This window comes from Cryptomeria japonica, chromosome 3 (assembly GCF_030272615.1).
Source record: "Cryptomeria japonica chromosome 3, Sugi_1.0, whole genome shotgun sequence".
Classification (NCBI taxonomy): domain Eukaryota; kingdom Viridiplantae; phylum Streptophyta; class Pinopsida; order Cupressales; family Cupressaceae; genus Cryptomeria; species Cryptomeria japonica.
In genome coordinates, this window is record NC_081407.1 from 814113040 (window position 1) to 814138649 (window position 25610).

The window sequence follows — 25610 nt, forward strand, 5'->3', positions numbered from 1 at the left end:
CAGTTGTTTGCCTTCTGATTTGAGTAGTGTCATTTGAGGGCACTCATACAGATTATAGTCTTCTCTACCTAGTCATGTTCTATTTCAGTGGAGGTTCTTTAGCTCAGCAGTTATTCTTCGACAGAGTTTGCAGGTTCTTCATGCTTCAGTGGTGTTCTTTTCCATCTCTTTTTGGAGTAGAGTTTTGTTCCCATGTCGTTTTCTCTATTTCTCCAGTTCATAGAGATTTGGTTGTGATTGGGTACCTCATCAGGCCTTGTTGCCGGGACCCAAATTTGCCTTCATCATGTAGTTGCATTTTTTGCTTCTTGCATTTAGTTTTCTAGCTACTCCCTAAGTTCATCTTAAGGGGGGTGTTAGAGTTATCTTGTATTAGCTAATAATTATTTATTTAATTATTAGTCTATTAAACTCTATGCTTAAGCTAAACTTAGGCATTTAATAAATATTGTAGGTATTTAATAATTATTCTAATTATTAAATACACATTATCCCTTTAGGGTTGCATATCTTTTGGGTTTCTATTATCCTTTTATAAGGAGTATTGTACTTGTTAATTCAATTGATTCCATTTCTGAATGATAATCTTCTTCTTCAGAGCATTTATACTTTTTTGCTTTATGTGCCTCCATTCTTCTCTTGTGACAGGTATTTGCATGCAGGTGTTCTTGGGATCTCTGAAGTTGTATTTCCTCAATTTCTTCAAGACTCACTAATCAAGATGCTCCAATCAAAATAAACTTCTCCCTCGCATATAATACTGATGATGTATAACATCCAAGGCTTCAAAGTTCTTGCCTACTCTTGTCTTATAACCCAATTAAGCAATGTAATGTCCCATTTTGAGAATTCTTCGGAACAAGAGATTATTAGCTTACACTTTAATCACAAGTGACTTCTAAGTAATTAACACCAACCTTGAGATAGATAATAGTAAATACCACTTATAGTAAGAATTATAAGCCCCAATCTGCTATATGAATATATCTATTTCTCTAACTTGATGCAATTAATATCTGAAACAATATATATTCTGCAACTATTATTTGGCACAATGGGTATGATGTTCAGAATTTGAACTATATATTATCCTTATCAAATTGATACGATGTAATATCTTTGTTATGTCTGCTATTACGGTGGGAACTATGCAATGACTGTATACTATGAGATACCTTTCTGCTGTTTCTAATATGACTGTATACTTATGCTGTCAGTCTTCTCCTTGTCACGTATAGTGATGATAATTAATTGCTGTGTCTGATCGTCCTTTGAAGTATGCAAATAATGGTGCCGTGCCTGATTGTTACCTCTAATCCATGCAACCGGAATGTGCCAAAGGCAGATGCTTGACTGGAGCAGATCCAAATATGAATACAAGTAATAAACAAACAATATTCGATAAAAGTTAGAATGTGTTGAACTTTCATCTTATACCCCCTTCAAACTGAAAGGCGGCATCCTTTGGAGTTTGATGAGTCACCCCTATTCATAACTGACTTCTTTCATAACTATTGATTTGCTTGACCGAAGAATCATAATCATTGTTATCGATAGATCTTGTAATAGCTCCCCTATAATACGTGTCTTTTCATAAGATACTCGGTAATGCTCAATTTGTTATGACACAACCATCATCTTAACGATTCTTTGCTTTCTTAATCATTGCTGACTAATCACGTGATTAGCATCGTCTTAATTCAAAATTGCTATTCTTTAATTAAGAAGGGTCTTCATCACTAATCGAGGCTTGTCAAGATGCCTTAGTCGATATACTTATAATCATACCCCATCTGCATAAAAGACAAATATATCGGGTTCCTTTGAACTGATCAAGCAATCCGATCATTATACTCATTATTTGTTTAGTACTTGATTACCGACCTTCTCTAATTGTCTTTCCTTGCAGAATTCCTTGATTGAGTACTTGTATCCATTGATGTATTTGATGTTGACATCCTATCATTATTCTTGGAACTTATTATGTTCTTCTACTTGTGATGTGTATAAGAAACTTGTAAGGAGGAAACCGTCTTATTTATAAGACTTCTCGGTTTCCAAATCTTTCTTCTTTTTCTACCTCTAATTACTTGGTGTTACAGGACTGTCACTCCAGAACACTTACTTATGAAGTGTGATTTTTTTACACTATGATGGGGACATCATAGACATCACCGCCAAATATATCTTCTTTGAATGTATCATCCATTAGCAGAATTAATTCTAATATCAGGTGGTCATTTTATATTCACAGTGGTATGAACAAAGGGTTTCATATTCTTGGTGTTCAAATAGAATTTCTGGCTGAGGCGCTACCTTGTTTGATATTAATATTGTCTTCATGAAATCGTTGTTGCTAATATATGAGTTAATCAAGTCTTATGCTTGGCATCATGATAAGATTGCTTGTATCTTTTTCTGATCAATGTCATCTCCTCATCGCTGTCTTGTGTAATCGCAGCCTTACAAATTTGTCTTCATGTAATTTTCGTACTTGATATTAGGTGCTGATTTTAAACAGTATTATTTCTTATCATTGTTCATAATAAATGTATTCCAAATGTTTATCCTTTGTCACATGTTTAGTCTTTTTCTTGATATGGCTGAGTATAGAAACAATCTATATCTGCCTTTATCCATAAATGTTGCCTTGGTAATTTCTCCTGACATCAATGTACAAGTCCTGAATAATACATTTATGTCTCTTTAGCTTTAGTCTTTGTATTATGGTGCAGGGGCACCTAGCCATGCTTGTCAAAAAATGGTCAATTAATGAGTTTTGATATTTTGAGCCATTGAGGCCTTGTAATGAGGTCATACTAGACCTTTCGAGACGTAATAGGGGATCCAATTCGATGTAATAAGGCCTATAAGGGCCATTTATTATGTGTAAGGGTCATTTATGTAAGTCTTTAGTCAAGTTGCACAAACTATCAAAAAGTTGTCATAATGTAAAATGCAAACAAAAGTGCAAAGTTAGGAAGATGAAGGGTCAATGGGTAGATGGATAGTTGTAGGCGGTTGGATAGGCTTAGGAAGGCTTTAAAAAACATTTGTGTACATTGAGAATGAGGATGAATGGAAAATGATGTATGTGGAAGAAAATCAATGAAACTCCTCTGTTTCTGTTTTTTTTTTCAGACTTTATTTGCTGCTCTACAGACTTGTACACATTTGTACAACCTGGAAATGAACATGTATGCGTTGGGATTGATGGAGCATTGAATCTTCTTCCTATTGCACTTTGTCTCATTCATTTTCATTGAGTTTGAAGGGAGTTATGACCATTTTAGTGCAGGCTGCCTGGAACCCTGCCTAGGGTTACCCATTTTGGGAAAAATGCCATAACTGTTTTTTCCACTGTTAGATCTTTATGTAAATTTGAGGAAAATTCTGTACCTATGTTATCTACAATCTGGCTGAAGCGATTGACCTCATGTTGTGTGATGTGAAAGTTATGAATGACAGTTCGTTGCATTTCACAATGAAAATTCTGAGTTTAAGCCCTTGTAGCAGCATTACCAGTCAATTTTCTAGCCATATGTTCCAAAGCAACCCACACTCATTTCCAGATATGTTGTAGAAGAGCCAAATGGGTATCCTAAAATGTCGTTACTTTGGTCAGATTCGACCCGCGCAGTTAATTATGATCAGAAAATCAGTTATGGAGGGCTACAAGGCCAAGATTGAAGAATTGTGAAAAGACACAAAGTCAGAGCCATAAAGGTAAAGGAATCATTCAAAGGTGCTTGAATTGTGATTGTTTGTGGTTTGCCTCCTTGCTCTACATCATGTTATCATATCTTACACAGCCATTTGACATCAATGATAAGCCTTAATGACAAACAATTACAACAATCCTTAAAGATAATACAAGGAGCTTTCTCAATATTAACAATCCTTGACGGAGTCTTGTTTGGGGACATCACAAGGAAAGTGATCATAATGTCAAACTATAAGGCTTATCTTTGTAACCGAGTTATTGTATGACTAAGTGTTTTATTCTTATTATTATTTTTAGCTTTTAGTATCTAGGGCAAATTCACTTCTCCCAGACTCTATTTAAAGAGATGAACCTCATTGTAATCATTATTCCGATATTTAATAGAATCTGTTTTTTGCAACATGGTATTTGAGCCAGATTGAATAGATCAGATTTCGACAAGGCTGTGAAGAAAAAGGTTGTAAGGCATAGCTAAGAATAATCATGGGTTGAAATTTTGTAGCTCATTTGACGGCCGGAAAAATTCGAAATCGCGGGCAAGAAAAATAAAAAGACAAAAATCGCGAGCATTTTTACCAGTCGTGGATCTGAAGTCGATAAAAAATCGCGGGCCGCAGAAGCATTTTAGAGGTCCTTCATAAGGTCGCGACTACCATTACGAGTTACACCAGCAAAAATGCTTCGCATTTTTCAATTATTTTTAAGCGGTATTAGGGCACGCAGAATGTCTTGTATTTTTACAAATATTTAGTTGCGATTTTCAGCAAGTTAAATGAGAGCCGTGATAAGGGCATGAAGTTTCAGAGTTTATGTAGTCACATGATGTTTGAAGGTCACTTTTTTTTTTTTGCAAAATGGTAAAAATTGCTGCTAGGACATGTTTTATAGTCGACATCAATTTTTCCAAGTATTTTTATTCTAGATTCAAGTTTTTTATTTTCCAAAAATTTAAAACAATGTTTTCAATATTTTCCTGAACTTCATTGGGGTATTTTTTCCAGAAATGGAAAGTCTATTAAATAATATTCTGGCCTTAACTTTCACGCTTACTAAAAATTTAGCTGATGCACAAGAACTTGTGGAGAATAGTAAATAGAAAACCACTTAAAGATGGCCAATACCTTATTAGAATGGCAAAGTAGAAACAATAAAGTCAAAACTACTATTGGTCTTGTTCTTTCTAATTCCAAGTCATATCATATAAAAATTCAACAAAATCATTTTAAGAAAAAAATGGGATAATTTGAATACACTGTTTGAAACAAAAGCAACTAATGCAAAATTCAGTATGCTTATTCACCTAAGCAATCTAAGATCTTTTCTTCGACAACTAGCAAAAGCCAATGCTTTAGTGGATAACAAAAGGTGTGAGTATATGGCATGTGCTTCACTTTACCAACTGCATTTTCAATCTTAGTGAACACGTGCCAACCTTCAATATGGCATGCAGTCATTTATAAAGTTTTTTTTTTAAATTACAAATTTATGTTGGTCTTTAGCAAGGTGTGCATGGTTGCACCACTATATCGAAATTGAATTTTGACTTTTAGAAGTTTATGTCCTCCATCCATCAAGTGCACGCCTCTCTATGGAGCAACATATAATTTGACTTGAAATTTGTCATTGTTCACACAAGCACATGTTCAGATGGGTGAAGTCCAATCGTCAAATCTTTCATCTCCCTATTTTGGACTCTTCATCTGCCTTGACAAGTTCTATATGTATTTTTGGGGGATTTAAACATTTGTATGATTCTTCTTCATAATTGTTGTGATCAATACAAGAGATGAATACCATGCTTTTTCCACGGATGTAGTGAAATTGGTGAACCATGTATTTTCTGTGTTTCTATGTGCAATAATTTTTTAGTGACTATTTTATATTGATGCAAGTTTTTTGCCATTCATTTATCTGTCATATATTTTAACAATTGGTATCAAAGCCGAAGAGAATTGAAACAACCATGCAAACAAGAAGAAATGGAGCCAGACAAATGGAGAATAAAAAATTTCTCAAGACAAAATTTTGAGATGTGGAAGTTGCAGCTTTAAGCTCTTTTAATCCAAAAGGACCTTTTGATCACACTGGAAGGAAAATTATAAAAAAGCCAACTAGAATGTCAGATGATGATTGGGACAAACCAGATTGGAAGGCAGTGGCCACAATTATTCTCTCTATCCAACATTGTTTAAAGTCTCAACACAAAAGACAGTGAAAGGGTTATGGGATCATTTATCAAACATGTATGAGATGGCCTCTGCGTCAGTTAAAATATTTTTTATGAAGAAATTGTACAATTTGAAAATGAAGGTGGTAACATCACAAATCATTTGAATGAGTTCAACGCCTAGATCAATCAGTTAATTTCAATCAATAATAGTTTGGATGATGAATCAAAGCTATCTTCTTCTTGTGTTGTTTACCAAATAGCTGGGAAGGAGTTGTTATGGCTGTCAGCAACTCGGTATCTAGTAAGAAGGGAAGCGTACTAAAATTCAATGATATTGTTGGGATTCTTCTTAGTGAGGACATGGGAAGAAAAAACCAAGGAACCTCATCGGGAGACACTTTAGTAACCGGCAGCAGAGGAAGATCAAAATCTAGAGGCAAAAATATCAGTTGTTGGTATTGTGGTAAGGAAGGCCATATGAAGAGAAATTGCGGGTCATTTAAAAAGGCTGAAAATCAGTCAAAAGAAAATGAGGCAAATACAGCTTATGAAGAAGATGTAGGTGCTCGTGTTTTGTCTATAGGAGAGCCACTATAGATGTTTGGATGCATGACCCAGGAGCATCATTTCACACGACATCATCTAGGGATTATTTCAAAAATTATCAAGCCAGTGATTTTGGTAAAGTTTACCTCAATGATGATGAGCCTTGCAATTTCATTAACAAGGGAGATGTTTTATTAAAATTTACAAATAACAATAGTTGGTTACTAAAGGATATTAGACATGTTCCTCAACTCAAAAGAAATTTGATTTCAAATGGGCAGTTGGATGCTCTAGGATTTAATATTACATTTGAATCAAGTATGTGGAAGGTGATAAAAGGAGCATTGGTAATTGCTAGAGGAAGCAAATCTGGTACATTGTATGTGCTAGAGGGTCAAACAAAAGTGGGAGTTGCAACAGCAGTTGTTGATAGCAGAACAAAACTTTGGCATAAAAGGCTCAGTCACATGAGCAAGAAAGGTCTTGAGATCTTGCAGAAGAAGAATCAACTTCTAGATTTGAAATCGATAGATTTGGTGTTATGCGAGCATTGCATATATGGAAACTAGAAGAGGACAAGATTCTCTACCAAGGAACATGAGAAAAAGTCACAAATATTGGAATTATTGCATTTGGATGTATTTGGCCTCTTAGAGGTAGCATTTATTTGTGGGTCAAATTATTTTGTTACTTTTTTAGACAATTGAGCTAGGAAGATTTGGGTTTATGTGATGAAAAAGAAGTATAAAGTGTTTGATATGTTTAAAACTTTTAGGATGCTTTTAGAAAACCAAACCGGCATTAAAATTAAGTGTTTAAAAACTAACAACAAGGGTGAGTACTTTTTGTAATGTCCCTAGCCAATTCTGATGAAGATTTTCAGACTTTTGCCCTTTGAAAGAAATTATGACAAACACTTTGCTAATGACTGATATAAGATTTCAGATTTGGCAAGATATTATAAAGCTTTTATTCAATAAGAATGACTTGCTAATCATATAACAATGGTTTAGGGAGATAATGCTACAATAATACTTAATGTTTGATTCAATGACAATGAATTTTGGTGTGAAGAAGTAAGATGACAACCGACTGTAATTAAGACAAACAGTTGGCATACAACATAAGAATACTATCACATTAATGTAATCCAAACCAAATTCACTTCCCTTCTTACAATATGCTGTCAAAGATCAATTATATGGACTAATTGCAAGGACCAAATCTCTGAGTTCTTTCTGAGGACTAATGACTGATAGAAATTCACACTTTCTCCATTTAAACAATAAAATGAAATGTGAAGAACATGGTACAAATCCGTGAAGGAAGCAAACACATCCTCAAGGATAATGGGCTCCGAAGTGTGAGGTAGTACCAAGTGACATGCCACCCCTGCTGTTGCTGTTACCAAAGTCTGAGAACATTGTGCAAATCTGTGTTCTGGTGTCCAAATGTTATCCAAACTGATCACCTATGGCGTAGAGATATATCACCTTCCTTATGTAGAGTTAGGAAAACAAATGCCAAGTTAAATGAGCCCCAAAGGAGCCCACTAATGTCCGCCCCTGTATCTGATATGGACAGGTCTGATAACCACTTACAATCTGCATTTATGAGCCCAAGAACTCCTTCCAAACTGATTGGATCCTTCCCTAGAGGACATCACCTATCTCCCAAGGTGGTTTCGAGCTATCATTTGCATCTCACAGTGAAAATCGAAAGTCACAATGGCCACGGACCTGACTCAAGGTCGGATGCTTGATATAAATTGAGTAGACACCAAATCGTCCTCCAACTGTCCCAAAAGGTATCGCCTCTCCCTCTTATGATTTTTAGAATCATCACATGTCAAAATCGATGACCATAGGAGATGGTATGAGCCACATCATGGGGGTAAGGTTCTGCAACTGATATAATGACAGCACTATATATTTCGACTTGCCTCCACAAATAACAATAGGAATCGCCTATTGACCTCAAGAGAAATCTCTGTCCATTGTCATTCAAGGAATGCATACAAGCAACTCACAAATCTGAAAGTCTGAAGCAAACTACCATGAACTGATATGAAAAGTCTCCATAAGTTCCATGTGAAAAGCTGAATGCTCCTCACTCACAAAGCAACCCTTCAAAGGATCTTTCACCCCCTCAGTTATGCGATCAATGAGAGTTGACATTCCCAAGGCTCCTAAGTCTGCAGACACCCTTTAGGTTCTACAAAACCCTTTTAATTCTCCAATCTCAAAATCCAAGTCTGCCTTCCTTCTCTTACCCTCTTCTATTTAACCTTTTCCATAACTCGTCATGAGACACCTTCTAGAAGGGGGTAGGTACAATATATTTATTTTTAATTAAGTGACTATTAATTAATATTTTATTTTTATACTTTAGTCAGTTATAATTAAATTAATTAAATATAAAGTCACTTTTTAATAAATAATTTATTTTAATGACTTTATAAGAAATTAATTTAATTAATTTCTCCTTATAATGCCTATTAGCCTAAAGGCTAAAATTGAGGACATTACACTTTTCAAAATAATTTGATGAATATTGTGCAAAAATTGCATTCAAAGAATCAAGATTTCTCCTCTTACACCACAAGAGAACAATGAAGCAAAAAGATTAAATAGAACCATTTTGGAAAAAGCACGTAGTATGCTCTCAAATGTTGGATTAGGAAAACATTTTTGGGTCGAGGCTGTAAATACAATAGTGTACCTTGATTAATACAGGACCATCCTCTCATTTAGATTTTGGAGTTCTAGAAGAGAAGTGGTGGGGTAAGAAGATTTCTTATGATCATCTACAAGTGTTTGGGTGTGAAGCTTTTATTCAAATCCCACAAGAAAAAAGAACAAAGCTAGATGTTAAGTCTAAAAGGTGTATCTTTGTTGGATATGGAGATGAAAAATATGGTTACAGGCTGTGCAACGCAATTACCAAGCAAGTCACATGAAGTAGAGATGTGATCTTCAATGAAATGGTAATGGAAAATTTACAAGAACGAGCAATACTATCCAAGGAGTATGTTCCATTAGAAGACATCACAAATGGGAGTGATGTGTTCAAACAAAAGGAGATTGTAAATCAGCCACAGGTGCAAGTTCATCCAGAGATACAACCATAAGTTCATCCCCCAAATTTCCATAGTAATGAAGAGCAAGATTATCCCATTGGTACTCATGAGGAGGATACTCCACAGGAATTGATTCGTTAGATTTGAAGGTCCACTAAGAAGTGCAAGACTTCAACAAAATATAATGATTTCATTCAACATTTGTTGCTTTGCAATAAAGCTAAACCTGCTACGTTGAAGAAGCGTGTGAAGATAAAGACAACAAATAGTGGATGGAGGCTATGAGAGATGAGATGGGATCTTTGATGGCAAATCACACATGGGATTTAGTGTCTCTTCCACCTAATAGGAAAGCATTGAAAAATAGATGGGTATATAGCTTAGAAGAAGAGGGTGGGAAGAACAAATACAAAGCCAAATTGGTGGTCAAAGGATACAGTTAGTAAAAGGGCATTGATTTCACGGAGATTTTTTCACCTATTAAATGACCTCTATCAAAGCAGTGATGGGTTTAGCAGTTGTTTATGATCTTGAATTGGAGAAACTTGATGTTAAGGCAGCCTTTCTACACAGTGACTTGGAAGAAGCGTTGTACATGAAGAAATCTAAAGGTTTTGAGAAAGAAGGTAAAGAGGATTTGGTTTGGGTGCTGCCAAGCAGATCCTTGTAATAAAAATTATTAGAGATGGAAGAAACCAATAAAATTGTCACAAGGGAAATATATTGAAAAGGTATTGAATAGGTTTAGCATAGTTTGACTCGGATGTAGCGCAGACTCGGCAGCCCAAAATAGGACTCGGCAAAAAACTCGTCTAGGACTCGACAAAAAACCCAGCTAGGATTTGACAAAAAGAAAACCATAGTTTTACAAAAAACAAAAAGAAATTAATGCATTTAGAGAATATAAAAGCCTACTTTGACTATCAATTTGTCATGATTTAAACATTACACATGTCATTTGATCTTTAAACACTTAGTATTTGAAATTTCATAATTCATACTCAATAACTAGTGAGGTTTTGGGAGTGGAGTATTGTTTGTAACTAGGCTCAAAAAAGGGGATTCGGATTGCCTAAGGCAACATCCGAATCCCTAAAGGGCTGGGCCCCCCTTTCACCAAGCCATAACGTGTAGGGCTGAACCCTACACGCCAAAGAGGGTAGCGTGCTCCTAAACAGGGCCAGCCCTATAATGAACACGCCACACTAAACCAATTTGGCGCCAAACATATATATTTAATTAAGGCCGACTTAAGCTTATATGCACATACAAATAAAGATCATTTGCCAAGTTCATTTTATCTATTCGTTCATGCAATCAGCGAAATCCATCTGCTCCTTGGTGTGCGAAATAAAAGGTGAACTGGGCGAACTTAGTCAAGGAAGACAAAGCAATTTCGGTGCTCCTTATTACTGTTAGATGATGCATTAAAGAGCAGACTTGGTGAACATAAGAGGGCAGATCTGAATCATTCAAGTGTGCAGGTTGAAGACTCTAGATCTGAGACACGTGACTTGAGCTAAGTATTGTATTGTTACAATTCAGAATTGAATACATAATCTGACCTGTGGGTCTTTAGTGTTGGGTTTTTCCTCCTTGGAGGTTTTTCCAGGGTAATTGAGTTTGTCTCTTGTGCACTTAGTTTCTCTCTTTAGTTTGCTTGCTTATCATTTATTTAATGTTAATCTGAAATTAAAGTTTGATCGCTGGTCTGAGACACAAAACTAACATGGAGACCCTAATGGGTTTGAGGGACAGCAATGATAAGTTGCACAAGGTGTTAGATATGAGAAAAACCCAATGATAGAAGGGGTGCGGGGAAATGCACTTGCATTTTCCCATGGGTTGGAAGTGGGGCCTTTGGGGCTATGCCCTCGAAAAAAAAAGAATGGATGATTGAAAATGGACAAATTTGAGTTGCAGCAGACCTATTTGGACAAGAAAGTGCAAAACGAAACCCAATTCTTAAAGTTGTTGAGAGTCCCACGTCAAGACACACACGTCCAAGTCTGGCACTCGCGCGAATCTCATACTAGGACTTGATGAGTCCTAGCTTGGACTCTCCTTGACTCTGCTTGCGAGTCTGTGGCGAGTTGACTCGGCGAGCCTTAGGACTTGCGAGTCCCATGAGTCCTCGCCAAGACTCACCAAGTCCTCAAACTATGAGGTCTAGTACGGAGAATGCTAAGGCAGTGAGCACACCTCTCGCTGATCACTTCAAATTATCTTCTGTGATGTGTCCTAAGACACAGGAAAAACAAAAATACATAGAAAGTGTGCCCTACTCCTCTGTTGTTGAGAGCCTTATGTACACAATGGTCTGCACAAGACTCAACATTGCTCATAAAGTGGGAGTGGTCAGCAAGTATATGAGCAATCCAAAAAGATACATTGGTACACTTTAAAATGAGTTCTAAGATATCTAAAGGGCACATCAAATCATGTTTCAAGATTTAGTGGAGAAGCTGCACAATTACAAGGATATTTTGACTTAGACATGGCTGGTGACTTGGATAAAAGACAATCTACCACGAGCTATGTGTTCACATTTGTAGGAGCAAAGATCAGTTGAATTTCAAAGTTGCAGAAGGTGGGGACTCTTTCCACTATGAAAGCATAATTTATTGCAATCATAGAAGGAGCTAAGGAGATGCTGTTGTAGTGGTTAATGTAAGAATTGGGTAGTAGACAACAAGACTTCATTTTGTATAGTGACAGCAAAAGTGCACTACATTTGGCTAAAAATCTAGCTTTATATTCACGAACTAAGCACATAGAGCTTCAACATCATTTTATTTGAAGTGTCTTTGAACAAGGTAAGCTGAAGTTGGAATAGATTCATACTAGCCTCAATCCTGCAAATGCATTTACCAAGGCTGTTTCAAAAGAGAATTTGGAGTTTTGCAGAGCTTTTCTAGGTTTGGTAAACATGTGACATGTAAGCCTAGAAAAACAAGTGACATCTGTGTGCATGGCTATTCACAGCATGGATTGGACTTCAAGTGGGAGATTGTTTTAATGTGTTAAAGTCCAATCATCAAACCTTTCATCTTCTCAACTTTGGACTCTTCGTCTACCCTAACGAGTCCTATATATATTTTTTGGGGATTGAAAAATTTGTATGACTGATAAAGAACTTCTTTGTAATTGTTGTGATCGATATAAGAGATGAATACCTTGCTTTTCCCATGGATGTAGTTGTTATCACAAAAGCTTGCACCCTTGCTAAGCTATCAACTTAGCAACCTCGTGAAACATGGAAACAACCCCGAAGTGTGGGACCTTGCGCAAAGGGGGTTGAATCTCCGAAGAAGGCCGGCTTCCTTCTCAATCCAAGTAGAACCAACTCAAAACTTCAAAACTTACTCCTAAGCCTATCCTAACAACTTGCAAAGGAAAAGGGAAGAGAGAAATGCTTAAGATAAAAGGAGGTGATGCACCAAGAAGAGATTGTTTCTCTCCCTACCCGAAATGACATAAAGAATCAACTGAAATACCCAGGAGATGCACAAACTTCAGTTGTATGAGTGACCCCAATGAATGTATGGAGGTTAGAATTCGTTGAATGTCAAGAGGGGAGAAGGTTTCCCACAAGTCACACTCAGAAATAAATTAACACAACAAATATGAGAGAAGAGCAGCAAAACATACACCTATGATGAAGGTAAGGAAACATACACAACATACATAAGTTGAAGGAAGGCAAGGATGGTGATTTCAATTCATTATAAGGCCAATGACCAAACTTACAGTGGCAAAAAATGCAAGATAAATACAAGAGAAGTGAAAGAGCATGGAATAGCTCAAGCCAGCAGGGAGAGAACCCTTTACAATGAGGCTTAATAGCCTTTATATAGAAAATTGGTTACAAGAGTGATCATGACCCTTGTGTGTGCAGGGAAATGTCAGTCTAGGAGTGCAGGGAAATGCATGCACCTGACTTTCTATACATGCAAGCAACCTAGCCATACCCTGAAAATGCAACCCTGAGAAGGGTGGATTGACTGACCTTCCAAAGTCAAAGGATGCAGACATGACATAAGTTACCACAACAAGCATGGCCCTGTATCTCTCTTGATGGAAATCCTACCAAAATCATTAAATGCACACCTATGGCTCCACAAAAGAAGGTGCACAAGTCACAAAAGTCGTCGGAGCATTTAAAGCTTTGAGTGTTAATCACACCATCCGGAAGTGTTGCAAGCTGGAAAGTTCGAGGACTTCGGAAACTCAGGTTCCCAAAGTGGGGAAGACAAGGAAGGAACTTCGGAACCTCGGGGTTCTGGAGTTCTGGGGAAGGGGAAGGAGAACTTCGGAACCTCGGGGTTCCGGAGTTCCGGGAAAGGGAAGAAGAGACTAAGCAAAAGGAAAAGAGGAGACCTAGCAAAGGAACTTCGGAACCTTGTGGTTCCGGAGTTCCAGGGAACTGAAAAAAAGGCTAAGGAAGGGACTTCGGAACCTCAGGGTTCCAGAGTTCCGAAGAATAGAGAAAAGGCAAAGAGGGAAGAAACTTCAAAACCTCGGGGTTCCGGAGTTCCTGGAAAAGAAAGGGGGGGATTTCGGAGTTTTGAAGAACTAAAGAGGAGGGGGAAGGAAAGGGAGGAACTTCGGAACCTCGGTCCGGAGTTCCGCAAAGGAGAAAGGAGAGGCAGCAAGGGAAGGAACTTCGGAACCTCAGGGTTCTGGAGTTCCGGGGAAGGGAAGAAGACGAGGAGGGAACTTCGGAACCTCGGGGTTCCAGAGTTCTGGAGAAGAAAAGAAGAGAAGGCAAAGAGAAGGAACTTCGGAACCTCGGGGTTCCGGAGTTCTGGGGAACATGAAAGAAAAGGGAAGCAAAGGGAAGGGACTTCCTCCAAACAAGACAACACTTCTCACCTCATAATTCTTCTTCTTTTCTCCTTGGTCAACTAGGGCAGCGCTGGTCCATGGATCGTATCTCTGATCAGTTCTTACTGATGGACCAAGGGTGTCATAAAATGACAACAGTAGCCAAACTGTTGAACCACGCAATTTTTGTGCTACTGTGTACAATATTTGTTTAGTGACTGTTTTATATGTTGTAAGTCTTTTGCTGTACAATTATCTGTCATATATTTTAACAACACGCTCCTTTGTACTAAGCAAAGTTTTGTGACTCGCCGTGAGTCAGCGGGCTAGGTGACCCTTGTCGAGTCACGGTGACCCTGACCCGGGCTTGGACGGGTCAGGGGGCGTGACTTCCCTGACTCGCCGAGTCTGAGGGTCGTGACCCGGCATAATGCATGTGATCCAAAAGTTTTCATGTCAAAACATGTGTTTAAATAAATTATAAACTTCATACTTCACATTTCCCAATTACAGTGGTTCAAAATAAGAGCAGATTGGTATTGAATTACCCATTCTGTGTCTGAAGCATATTAAATGACTTAAAATATTTTAAACAAGGAAGGATATGCACTCTTACTTGCTCAATATTCGATCAAGGAGCTCTCCACCTTTGGGAACATTTGAAGTCATGGATTTTATATACATTTGACAACGTTTATAACTCTATATATCTATATTTTCTAATTCCTTCAGCTACAATTTACATTTCTACGCATGTGATGGATGTATGTTTATGTATGTAATCAAATTAGCTTCTATTTGATGATGTTATAGTGTCTTTAAGCTTAATTCAATAATGGGTGTATGAAACAAGTTTTAAATCATTAAAAATCTCTAAATTTCAAGGGTTTTCTTATTTTGATGAGTCATTGCCGAGTCCGAGCCGAGTCACGAGCCGAGTCAGCCTTGCCGAGTCAGAGCCCAGTCCGAGGCTAGGAACTTTGGTACTAAGTGACATTTTCATGACTTGAATGTCTGAACTCCAATCTTCACTTCGTAGATGCATTGGAAAACTCATTTTGTTGGCCTTGCAAAAACACTAACTAGAGAAGACAAAAGTAAAATGGATGACCACAAAAATTTTTGAAATATGACTCATGATTGAATAAACAAATTTTTAGCTTGAAATGTGACAATACAAAAAAAAATCAAATTGGTACAACAAAACTTTGGATGGAAAAACTTCATGGATTCGAGAAGAGATTGATGAGGTGATTAATCTTTTTGTGAATTTTCTTCTAAAATATGAGGATATAGGAAGAAATCCCAATCTTCTATGCTCATCCATATTCTAAATATTATTTAAAAAAGTAAGAGTCAAAACTTGTCTAGCCCAATTTCAGAGGAGGTCCAAAAGGCAATGTTTAAGATGAAAAGGAATAAAGCTTTGTGGCCTAATCCTTTTTTTGTCTTTCTTCTTTTAGAATTTTTGGGAAGAGGTTTGTGATGAAGTGATTGAAGCCATGGAGGAACCTAGCTCTTCATTTAGGATCCTTAAGTCCCTCAATTCCATCATCACAACTTTTTGTTTCTAACAACTCTAGAGCTAAATCTTTAGACAAATACAAACCTATCTTTCTATATACGATAATTTCTAAATTAATAGACAATAGAGTTAAGCTCATTCTCCTTGACTATATCTCCCTCCAACAAGGAGGATTTCTGAAAGGAAGGCAAGTTCTCGATGGGATCTTCTTTTACAAAAGGCCATTTACTCTTTACAAAATAGCAAAAGGAAGTGGATTCTAATAAAGTTCTGATATTTATCATGAAAGTGCAAGTAAGGTTTGATTTTTGGGAGCATCAGAAGGAATGGGTCAAGGGATGCTTTTCTACTCCGAAATTCTCTATAGTAATCAATGACACCCCAATGGTTCTTATGTATCCTCAAGAGGTTTGATCATTTGACTCAACAAGACCATTATCCCCTTAATTGTATAGTATCATAATCGAGGCTATGTCAAAACATTGAAAGATGCAAGGAGACAAAACTTGAAAGGTATCAAAGTCTTACTCCCAACGAAGTTTTTACCCACCACCAATTGGGATAATACTATTTTGATCATTGAATGATCAATAAGAAAGTGTAGAAGTATTATATAGATTTTTCAAAACTATGAGTTGGCTTTTGGTCAAGTTAAGAACAAATAGGAAATCTAGATTGTTTTTCATGAACATGGTAGGCAAATAGTGAGTAGAATCACTGCGCCAAAATATTAGGTTGTGAAGTGGCGTTTTCTTAATGCCTATAGCTTTTCTTTCTTTTAAAGGAGAGCTAACTCAAGCCTTTAAGTGAGTATAGTGGACAAATTAAGAAGAAATTTAGTAGTTGGAAAGGAACAATGGTTGTTTTTGGTTGGTTGTTTGAGATTTGAACATTATCAAAGTGCTCCTCTAGGCAGTCTTAACTTTTTGGTTCTCTATAATCTAGGCTCTAAAGAAGGTACACTAAGAGACTGAAAAAGCCATACATCTCTTCCTACGACAAGGAAAAGTAGACCAAAGGAGGATTCCACTTGTAGCTTGGAAAAATTTGTCTTCGAAAAGATCTGGGGGGCACTAGAACAAGGAATGGGGATATTGATCTCGCTCCTTTCAATATTGTGCTAGAAGGTGTGGCTAAAAATAAATAAGCAATGTTTTTAGCAAGGTATAGGAGAGTAGTTGAGGAGAAACATAGAGAGACAGATTGCTCTGTAAAGGAAATAATGTGCACTCTGAAGTTCACGGAGAAACCATAACAAAAATCAAGGAAAATAGGGATCATGGTTTTCATGTGAAGCCTTATAAGAGTGCTTTGCACAAGCGTTAAATCCCAAGAAGAGGGAGTTTCTATTGGCTTTTCTAGGATTTCATGAGTGGATGGCGATTTTCAACAAGGCTTTTAAAGATGATACAAGGCTCCCTCGGGAGCTAGATGTGTCACCTCAAATAATGTTAGGAGTTGTTTGATTTTTAGACAGTTTGCAAAAGATCAACTCCAACAATGTGATTGAGGCCAAGTGTGTGATAATGGAGCTCAAATTGGCCATCTAGATGAAGATCCCAAGGATTGTTTTAGAAGGGAATTATGATATTACTATTGATGCAATGAATGGAAGTCAGTAAGAATATTGGAGGATCAAGGATTTCATTGACTTAAGGATTTTTTTTTTGGTATCCAATTCATCCATGTTTTTATGGGAATGTAACTGATCAATGACTAGATGGCAAACCAAGGGTTGTGTCAATGTTTTTAATGATGCCTTTATTTTGGCTTTAATGGTAGGGAATGCTTTGTGAAGCCCCTTCATTTTTTAGCATAAACTTTGATCTCTCTTTAGGGTGCCCAGGACCCTCTATAATTTTCCTCTTTTTTTTAATGGGGATGCATGCAATCTAGAGCAGGAAAGCATGAGTTCTAATAAGTTGTCACTCATGCATGTGATTATTCCTTTTTTGTAACCAAATGTTGGCAAAGAGGTTTTTTAACATCCAATCCGATATATTGGAGAAAAATTTAGTAAAATTCATCAAACAATTACAAAATGGCTCACAATTGTATTTATGAAAATGAGGGATCAAGTGCTTCCAAACAAAATATTATACACCTACTTTTGGAGCCATCGATGGTATTTTACATTCTTGATCACTTTAATCATAGTTCCATTTTGCACACTTATTACCTGGATTTAAGGCAACAAAAATTGAAATAAGAAAAAAACACATACATGCCATTTCAAGGAGGTCCAAGATTGTGACATTTTAGAGGTTGATATTACCACCAAAAGTAATTATGCTAGCTAAGATTAAGTTTTCAAACGTAGTGGTAATATGTTAAAATGGATTATTGTAACTGGATGAGCTTGGATGCTACTAGAACTTTACTCAAGCTAAAGTAGATGAATCAGCTGAAAGTACAATGAATATTAAAAGAGATAGCAGGTCCAGTTTGAGCATATAGAGTGAAGTAAGTATTCAAGCGCACAATAGGATCAAGGTGATAAATTAATTTTCAACTGATAATAGATTTCTCTGGTTAATGCTTAATAGTTATTAATTTTTCAACCGATTTCAGATATCCAAATTAACTTCTATAATTCTGCCACAATAGAGATATATGCATTGCCTGGAAATGGAAAGGTAAAAAGAAGTCCAGGCACTGAACTTACACAATTGAATTCAGTGCTAAAACTTGCATTTATAGATCACAGAATAATCAAATCTCCAGCTTTAAGAGATATTGGAAGGGAGATAGATACCTGTAAAGCTCTGACAACACCATCAATAATCTCAGGTTCAATAAGTGGTTCATCTCCCTGGATGTTAACAACTATGTCATATTTCTTCTTCAGCTTTCTCAATGCCTCATTGCAGCGTTCAGTGCCTGCCAATAGAAACCCCAATTACCTGAAATGCAAACTGAAATCAAAACTAATAGTTCTCAAATGTCTATACTACAGGCCTTCCATCAAAGACACGGATAAAAACAATGCAGATCCTACCATTTCGGCATGCTTCAGATGTCATGACCACATTTGCTCCAAAGCCAAGGCAGCATTCAGCAATCCTTTCATCATCTGTTGCAATAACTGATAAACAAAAAGAAGAACAATAAGTAAGGACCACAGCCAACTTAATTGACATTATGAAATTTCAACAACATGGCTGAAGTTGGCAACACGATAGGCTAGTTGCACCAACAGCTGTATAGGAGTAGTGTGCATTGACCTAAGGGCTTCTAGAACCAAGACTCTACAACCAATGGCACCTTAATTTCATAAGCATTGCATGTAGATTGCCATTCGGAAGATAGGCATAACTATGAACACGCACAACACCACTACAATCACTTGTAAAGCATAATTGTGAAGAATCTCAATCATAGTCTATAAGATTCTATTTAAAGGTTGCATTTGTTATGGCACAAGAGTTAAGTACAGATTGATCAGCTAACATATTACAAAAGGATCCTGTAAGTAAGAATAAAAACCTATTCTCTTAATAGTAATAATGTCTATTGAAAATTGTATTACCCAGTTACACAAGTCAATCTTTCAGATTCATCCTAAATACGGCAGCCTATTAGTTAATCAGAAATTAAAATTATATGACAGAATAGATTTCAAGAGTTGGTAATAGGAGATTCCTCTGAGTATATGTTTATTTTTACGAAAAGCAACCTATGTCAAATGGATCTTATCTTGGATGTTTACATCATGAAACATCTTCTCTATGCATTTAGAGGAGTTTAATCACCCCGTCATAGGCAATAAAGGATTGTTTTATAAAAATGTGAGGATAAGGTACTTTCCAGCTGCTCATAGAAGTCTTTAAAGTTGTCATTCCACTGCTTCCAATTATACACCATGTAATGTATTATTTCTCCTTCCTGCTACTAATAATGCTTTACCGAGTGGATAGACTAAGCGGGTTTCATGCCAAGTTTAAGTTTTTCTTTACATTTTGGGGGGTCAAGTCTTCACCGCAAGTTTTCTTTTGCCATTCTGGCTCACCTAAGCAGTGACTCGTTTCAGACTCACAAGTTTCTAGCAAACTAAGCAAATTCCAGCTACTATGGTAAAAATAAAACTTATTAAAAATTGTGAAAACTTTTTTGGGTCAAAATTCAATTGAATAAAGCTATTAAGTAAAACTACTTATCAAAATGCAAAGGAAACAAGTAAAGTAATGATCAATAGGCCTTGAAGCTTTGGGAATAGAAAATGTTTACAGGAAGCTGGCACCCATACATTCTTAAGAGAGTTCTTTTTCTATGCGTTGTTTGAAATGCTATCCAAGAGGTTCAATTTTTAATGTGTAGCCTGTAGGCAATCTTAGTATTGGTTTCTTCCTCCTCAAGTAGTTTATAAATTCGGAGTTCAGATCAGTCTTCAAAAAGTTAAGACTTCTAGAGTCTATCATCATATTTCAAGTTTGAGTTTACAACCACTACAACAGTGAACATTAAATATCCAATTGTTTTCTCACCATGAAACTGTTCATAGGTTCACCAGAGAAACTTCAAGCACATATCAATTTGCGGTAGTTTATATTTTTATGGTATGTGTAGCAGTTCACAAGTACAGAGAAAGATGTGCTCAATGAAGATTTTGAACTTTTAATTTCCAGCTTCAGCAAATCAAAATAGAAAAGAGAACATATGAGTAGAACCTAAAATAGGAGAATAGATTAATTGAAAGAGAAAATAACAAGAAATTCAAATATCAATAGGAATTTCTATTTTTCAAACAGTTTTTATGTCATTTTCTTTTTAACATTTTTATTGCATACAATGTTTTGTTCTTTAATATCCTCATTTTCCCTTCGCTACTCCAAAAATAGATTGTATGCAATATGATAGTATAAATAAAGATAATAAAGATAACTTACCTACATTATCTAGAGTGGAAGCCATCTTTGCTCTCTCCCAAGTCCTCTGAAATGAAACCCAATAAGTATAAATGAAGAAGATGCATGATTGCAACTATTATCCCAAACAATCAATGTCAAAAAATGCTTCAAACTAAAAACATAATTGATTGCAAAGTTCAAACTAGTTATATACATCTGATTAATGTGTCTTTGTCTTATGAATGGCGAGATAATCAATGAATGAAAAAAAACATTAAGAACAGCAGGAAGAACCTGCAGAGAAGTATATGCTACTTACCAATTTATGAGGAAAGCAAGGAAATGGATTATGAAGCATCTCTATTGCTAAAACAGTTTTTAGCTTAATAAATATTGCATATTTCTTAAACCAACATTGAATTTCCAAACAAGCAATGTTTAATTCCAAAACTACCAAACTGTATCAAATGAATTGAGATCACATGAAACTCCCAAAGAAAGGATTAAATATAGTGGACTAAAGCCTTTGGTTTTACAAAAACCACACTATTTGCTGAAGGCTTTTTCCAATTGATGGCCATTTCAATGAAGAGCCTAAAGTGTGATAAAGAACGTAAATTCACAATGCTTCACTTCCCGGTGCTTCATCTTGTTCTTGAATGTTCATAAATGGAAAGCTAACTTTATGGGATCAGTTGAAGCAGTATTAAGTGAAACATATGGGTATCTATGAAATACAAAAATGAAATTCTATTTTTTTAATTTCATATACGAGAGTTTTCAAAAAGAAAAATGAAAGATTCATCAAGCTACAGCTCAAACTAGCTTGCAATAATTAAATCGACATGTTGAAGATTTGTCACAGCATAGAGAGGTGGGAAAATGATTAGTAAAGTAAGCTTTGGAGTGTATCGTTTTAGAATCTTAGTTTCCATCTTTTCTTCAGCAAAGTGTGTTGGAATCATTTGTTGTTGCGCCAAAAGCTCGAACTATCAACACTTGATACAAACGCCAAATTTAACCCAACCCACAAGAGGCAATTAAGCCATGTCACAAGTCTCCAAGGAGGTGCTGACCACCAAGTCAACAATCACCCCCTCAGCACCAACTGAGCCTTCAGCATCCAATGAAAAGAGACTTGAACCCGTAACCCAAGGCTCTAATACCAATTGTTGGAATTGTTTGTCATTGCGCCAAAAGCTCAAACTATCAATGCTTGATACAAACACCAGATTTAACCCGACCCACAGGAGGTGGTTAAGCCATGTCTCAAGTCTCCAAGGAGGTGCTGACCACCAAGTCAACAAAGTGTACTAGACTTCAATTGACAATCAAGACAGGTGCAGTTTGACATAAATACTCATTTTCACAAAGAAAACATGGAAAGAGTCGATAACATGACCAACAAAGTTCAGTACTTTTCCCAAGTTTAAACTATAACCTATCAACAAACAAGGACAAGAGTTTCTGTTGAAAGAATAATGTCCACAAGGTACCAAGATGTGCATGTCCATAATGAGAGTCATTATGTATATTCCACAAAAAAAAACAGCATAGAATATGAAATAATTTACAAGAATGGCAAACTAATGGTTGAAAATCAAATCACAAGTATCAATCTAGCCAGAGCACCAACTAATATGATCTAAGAGTTTACACTTTATCCAAGACCCATTATCGTATGCTATGCTCTATGCATCATATCTGTCAAATAATATTCTAGACTAAATTGAAGCTATACTTGTGATCATGTTTCCTTTATAGTTAGCCTAACATAAGACACAAGATATCAAATTCAGCAGAAAATAGCGTTCAATTAATAGTCATATCGGTACTTTCTAGCTAGGATAATTCTATTTTGTAGATAAAGATACTAACTATTGTTAAATGGACATTTGTTTAAGGGAGTTATCGAGGAAGTTTGTCCAATCAATCTTTACCTTCCACATTTATGCACCCGATATTAAGAAGAATATTGATGCAGAGCCCCAAGGAACAAAGGCTTCTCACCCAAACTCAAACCACTAGACCCTCAACCAAGGTCTCAACATTCATGGATTCTTGGACAGTCCTGTCAACAGCATGCAAGGACACTACTACACTCCCCTTTTCTCAATGGAACTCCACTATATCCATGAACAACTCATGGAGATACAACTTCTCACATCAAGTCTATTCTTGACACCAACTCTCCTGTAGCCACCTATGGCTAACTTGGTTTATAACATATCCACCATTGCATAACAAGTATGGACCCTATAGAACCTTTTGTCTAACCCTAGGAACATTGATTACAACCAAAACAACACCCTTTTGTTTGTACAGATGCAATCAAGATGACTACCCTCTACAAGGCGCCTACTCCTAGTAGCCCTATTGTTTTGAACTTTTAAGGCAGAACTCGGAAATCCTCCTAATGATACCATAGACTCTTGACACTTTTTGATGCCTCCTTTGATGACACAAAACTCTTCCAAAACTTATTACCCAACTCTTGCATTAACTGGGTCAAACGCAGCTGCTACAAGAGGGCTAAAAGGGCTTTTAGGCCACTTTTACAAAGCAACCACACACCAATGGCCTGATCCAAAGACACCTGTAATGTCCCCTTTTTGGGGAGAGGAATTGATTAATTAATTTAATTAGTTAAGTTGTCCAAATAATAATTATTTTTCATGGATAGCTTAATTAATTATTTTAATTAATAATATTAAGTTAATTATTTATAAAGTTATCAAATAAATTAAAATTAAAAGATGACTTTAAATTTAATTAATTTAATAAAAGTGACTTAATTAAATATTATATCATAAAGTCACTTAAGTGAAATAATATTATTTTAAATTTATTTCTAGAAACTTCTAGAGATAATTTGGAAAACAAGTATAAAGAGAGATGTAGATGAAGCTTCAAGGCACCTTGGATTTGGATTTTGTTTTTGATTGGGTTTTGTATAACCGAGAGGTGTCTGCAGACTTTGGTCTTTGGGAACGAAAACTCTAGTGTTCCACGGGCGTTGGGGACGGGGGATAGGGGGACAGGGGGATGCATTTCCAGGACGGGGGGACCAAGGGCCTAAGTTTGGGGACGGCGGGGGGACGGCGAAGGGGGGGTGGCGGGGTGGTGGTGCTGATATAGTTATACATATACATATAGTACTTGAAAAACTAGTTTTGAAAAGATGTATGACAGTATTACAATATAAGAATTACATTTCAAATGAGACTATAGGAAATTAGAAATACTAAATCTAAATACCAAGATTTCTAAGTTGTGTTGTTATATGGAGACTAATCAGACTCGGAGGTTAGATTTTCCCTACTTCTATCGGCGCGGTTTCCCCCTATATTTTTCAACGAGGGTTTGGGAGCAGCGCCCCCAAGTTGGGGTCAAGGGGTAGCACCCCTTGCGTGTTCCTGTTGACGTGTATTTTGTACACTATCAAACACAGAATAAAATACCCAAGGGTACCTTATCCTCTCTTGAGTAAAGCCTCTGATTGATGAAGATATCGCAAAAAAGGATCAATCAGGGTGACTCCAATGTTCTTTTATGTAGGGTCTCTACGTGTGGATAAGCTCTTTGTGGTATGATGTGATTTGCTGGAATCACAAGGGGACTTACATTTGATGATTGAACTTGTGATTTGCTTTGAATATTGCTGGACACAGGATTTTACTAACTTAGATTTGAAAAAAGGAAAAAAGATGAGGGCGAGGAAAGGATCTAATCCTAACACTAAGAATGTAAGAGCAATGAATGATCTTTGATGAAATTCTAACTAAGTCTTCTTTTGACATCATAGGAACATCTCCACAAGGTTAGTGCGATCTTCGAAGGAAAGCTTTATGATGTTCAAATCATCACTGCAGGCATAGACACCATCAGGTTGATGCATATCGATGAAGAAGCGACAATTGAAGTTAAGCTTAAGCTGAATGATTCCAGTTGACTACGCAAGGCAAGTCTGCAATCAACAAACTGCTAGTAGTATGGATATACGAATTTCACCATCAATCAAGCACATTTCTTCCACTCATCTAATCATAAAATCAAACATGAGAAGTATAAAGACCATGCAAATTGTCGAATCGACCCATAAATTTCACCATTTCTTCAATGAAGTTACAAGTCTTTTACAACAACATCTTGGCAACAATCTTTGCCTTCTCTCTCTACTCTACTCTAATTGCTATTCTAATACTTCCAACTGCTTACTAACTATTCTAACCCTCTCTAATTTATTGCTAATTGCCTTTACAAAATGAAATGCCAGGGCTTATATAGTGCCCTCAATACAATTCGATGGCTTAGATCAATTCGAGATCAATGGCCAAGATTTTACAATGAAAACCCTAATTAGGGTTTGTTACAACCATTACATAACATTTAATGCTTGACCAATGATAAAATTGTATTGCTTGGACACATGTCCTCTCTAGAAAATTCGACCAATGAATAGTCGGGGTAGGTACATCGGAGTTTGTGCCACCTTCCATGAGTTAGGTACATTGAATCTGGACATGCTGAGGTGGACCACACTGACTGGAGGAGTGATGACTGGGATGCCACCTCATCTGACACTTGTAAATTGGTAGATATTCAACTTGATGTTGTTGAGAAGCTAGCTTTAATTAATTCATCTGGAACTATTTGCTTCTTCAACGAACCCTTGTTCTAACTTATTGTGTCCTTGATTTGTAAGATGATGGTGTACCTCGCCTTGGAATGCTGGATTGGAAGAGGTCGCCCTTGATGACATTAGTCCAAAGAAGGCCGTCCTTGCCTATGCTAGGCTGGAGGAGGTCGCCCTTGTCCTTGCTTGATCGTCCTTGGAGGAGACCGTCCTTGATCTGGCTTGATTTTACAACTCCGGGATCTCCATTCGATGC

General features: G+C 36.6%; 1 protein-coding gene across 3 annotated transcripts in view; it reads right to left on the reverse strand.

Moving 5' to 3' along the window:
- LOC131068899 (3-deoxy-manno-octulosonate cytidylyltransferase, mitochondrial) overlaps positions 1-25610 on the reverse strand; it is a 75883-nt gene that overhangs the window by 38726 nt on the left and 11547 nt on the right. For all 3 annotated transcript variants that reach the window (XM_058004182.2, XM_058004183.2, XM_058004184.2), the window contains 3 exons: positions 20758-20803; positions 18870-18956; positions 18627-18751 (listed from right to left, as the gene is read on the reverse strand). In XM_058004182.2, coding sequence (XP_057860165.2) covers positions 18627-18751; positions 18870-18956; positions 20758-20803 — 258 coding nt within the window. The remainder of the gene's footprint in view (positions 1-18626; positions 18752-18869; positions 18957-20757; positions 20804-25610) is intronic.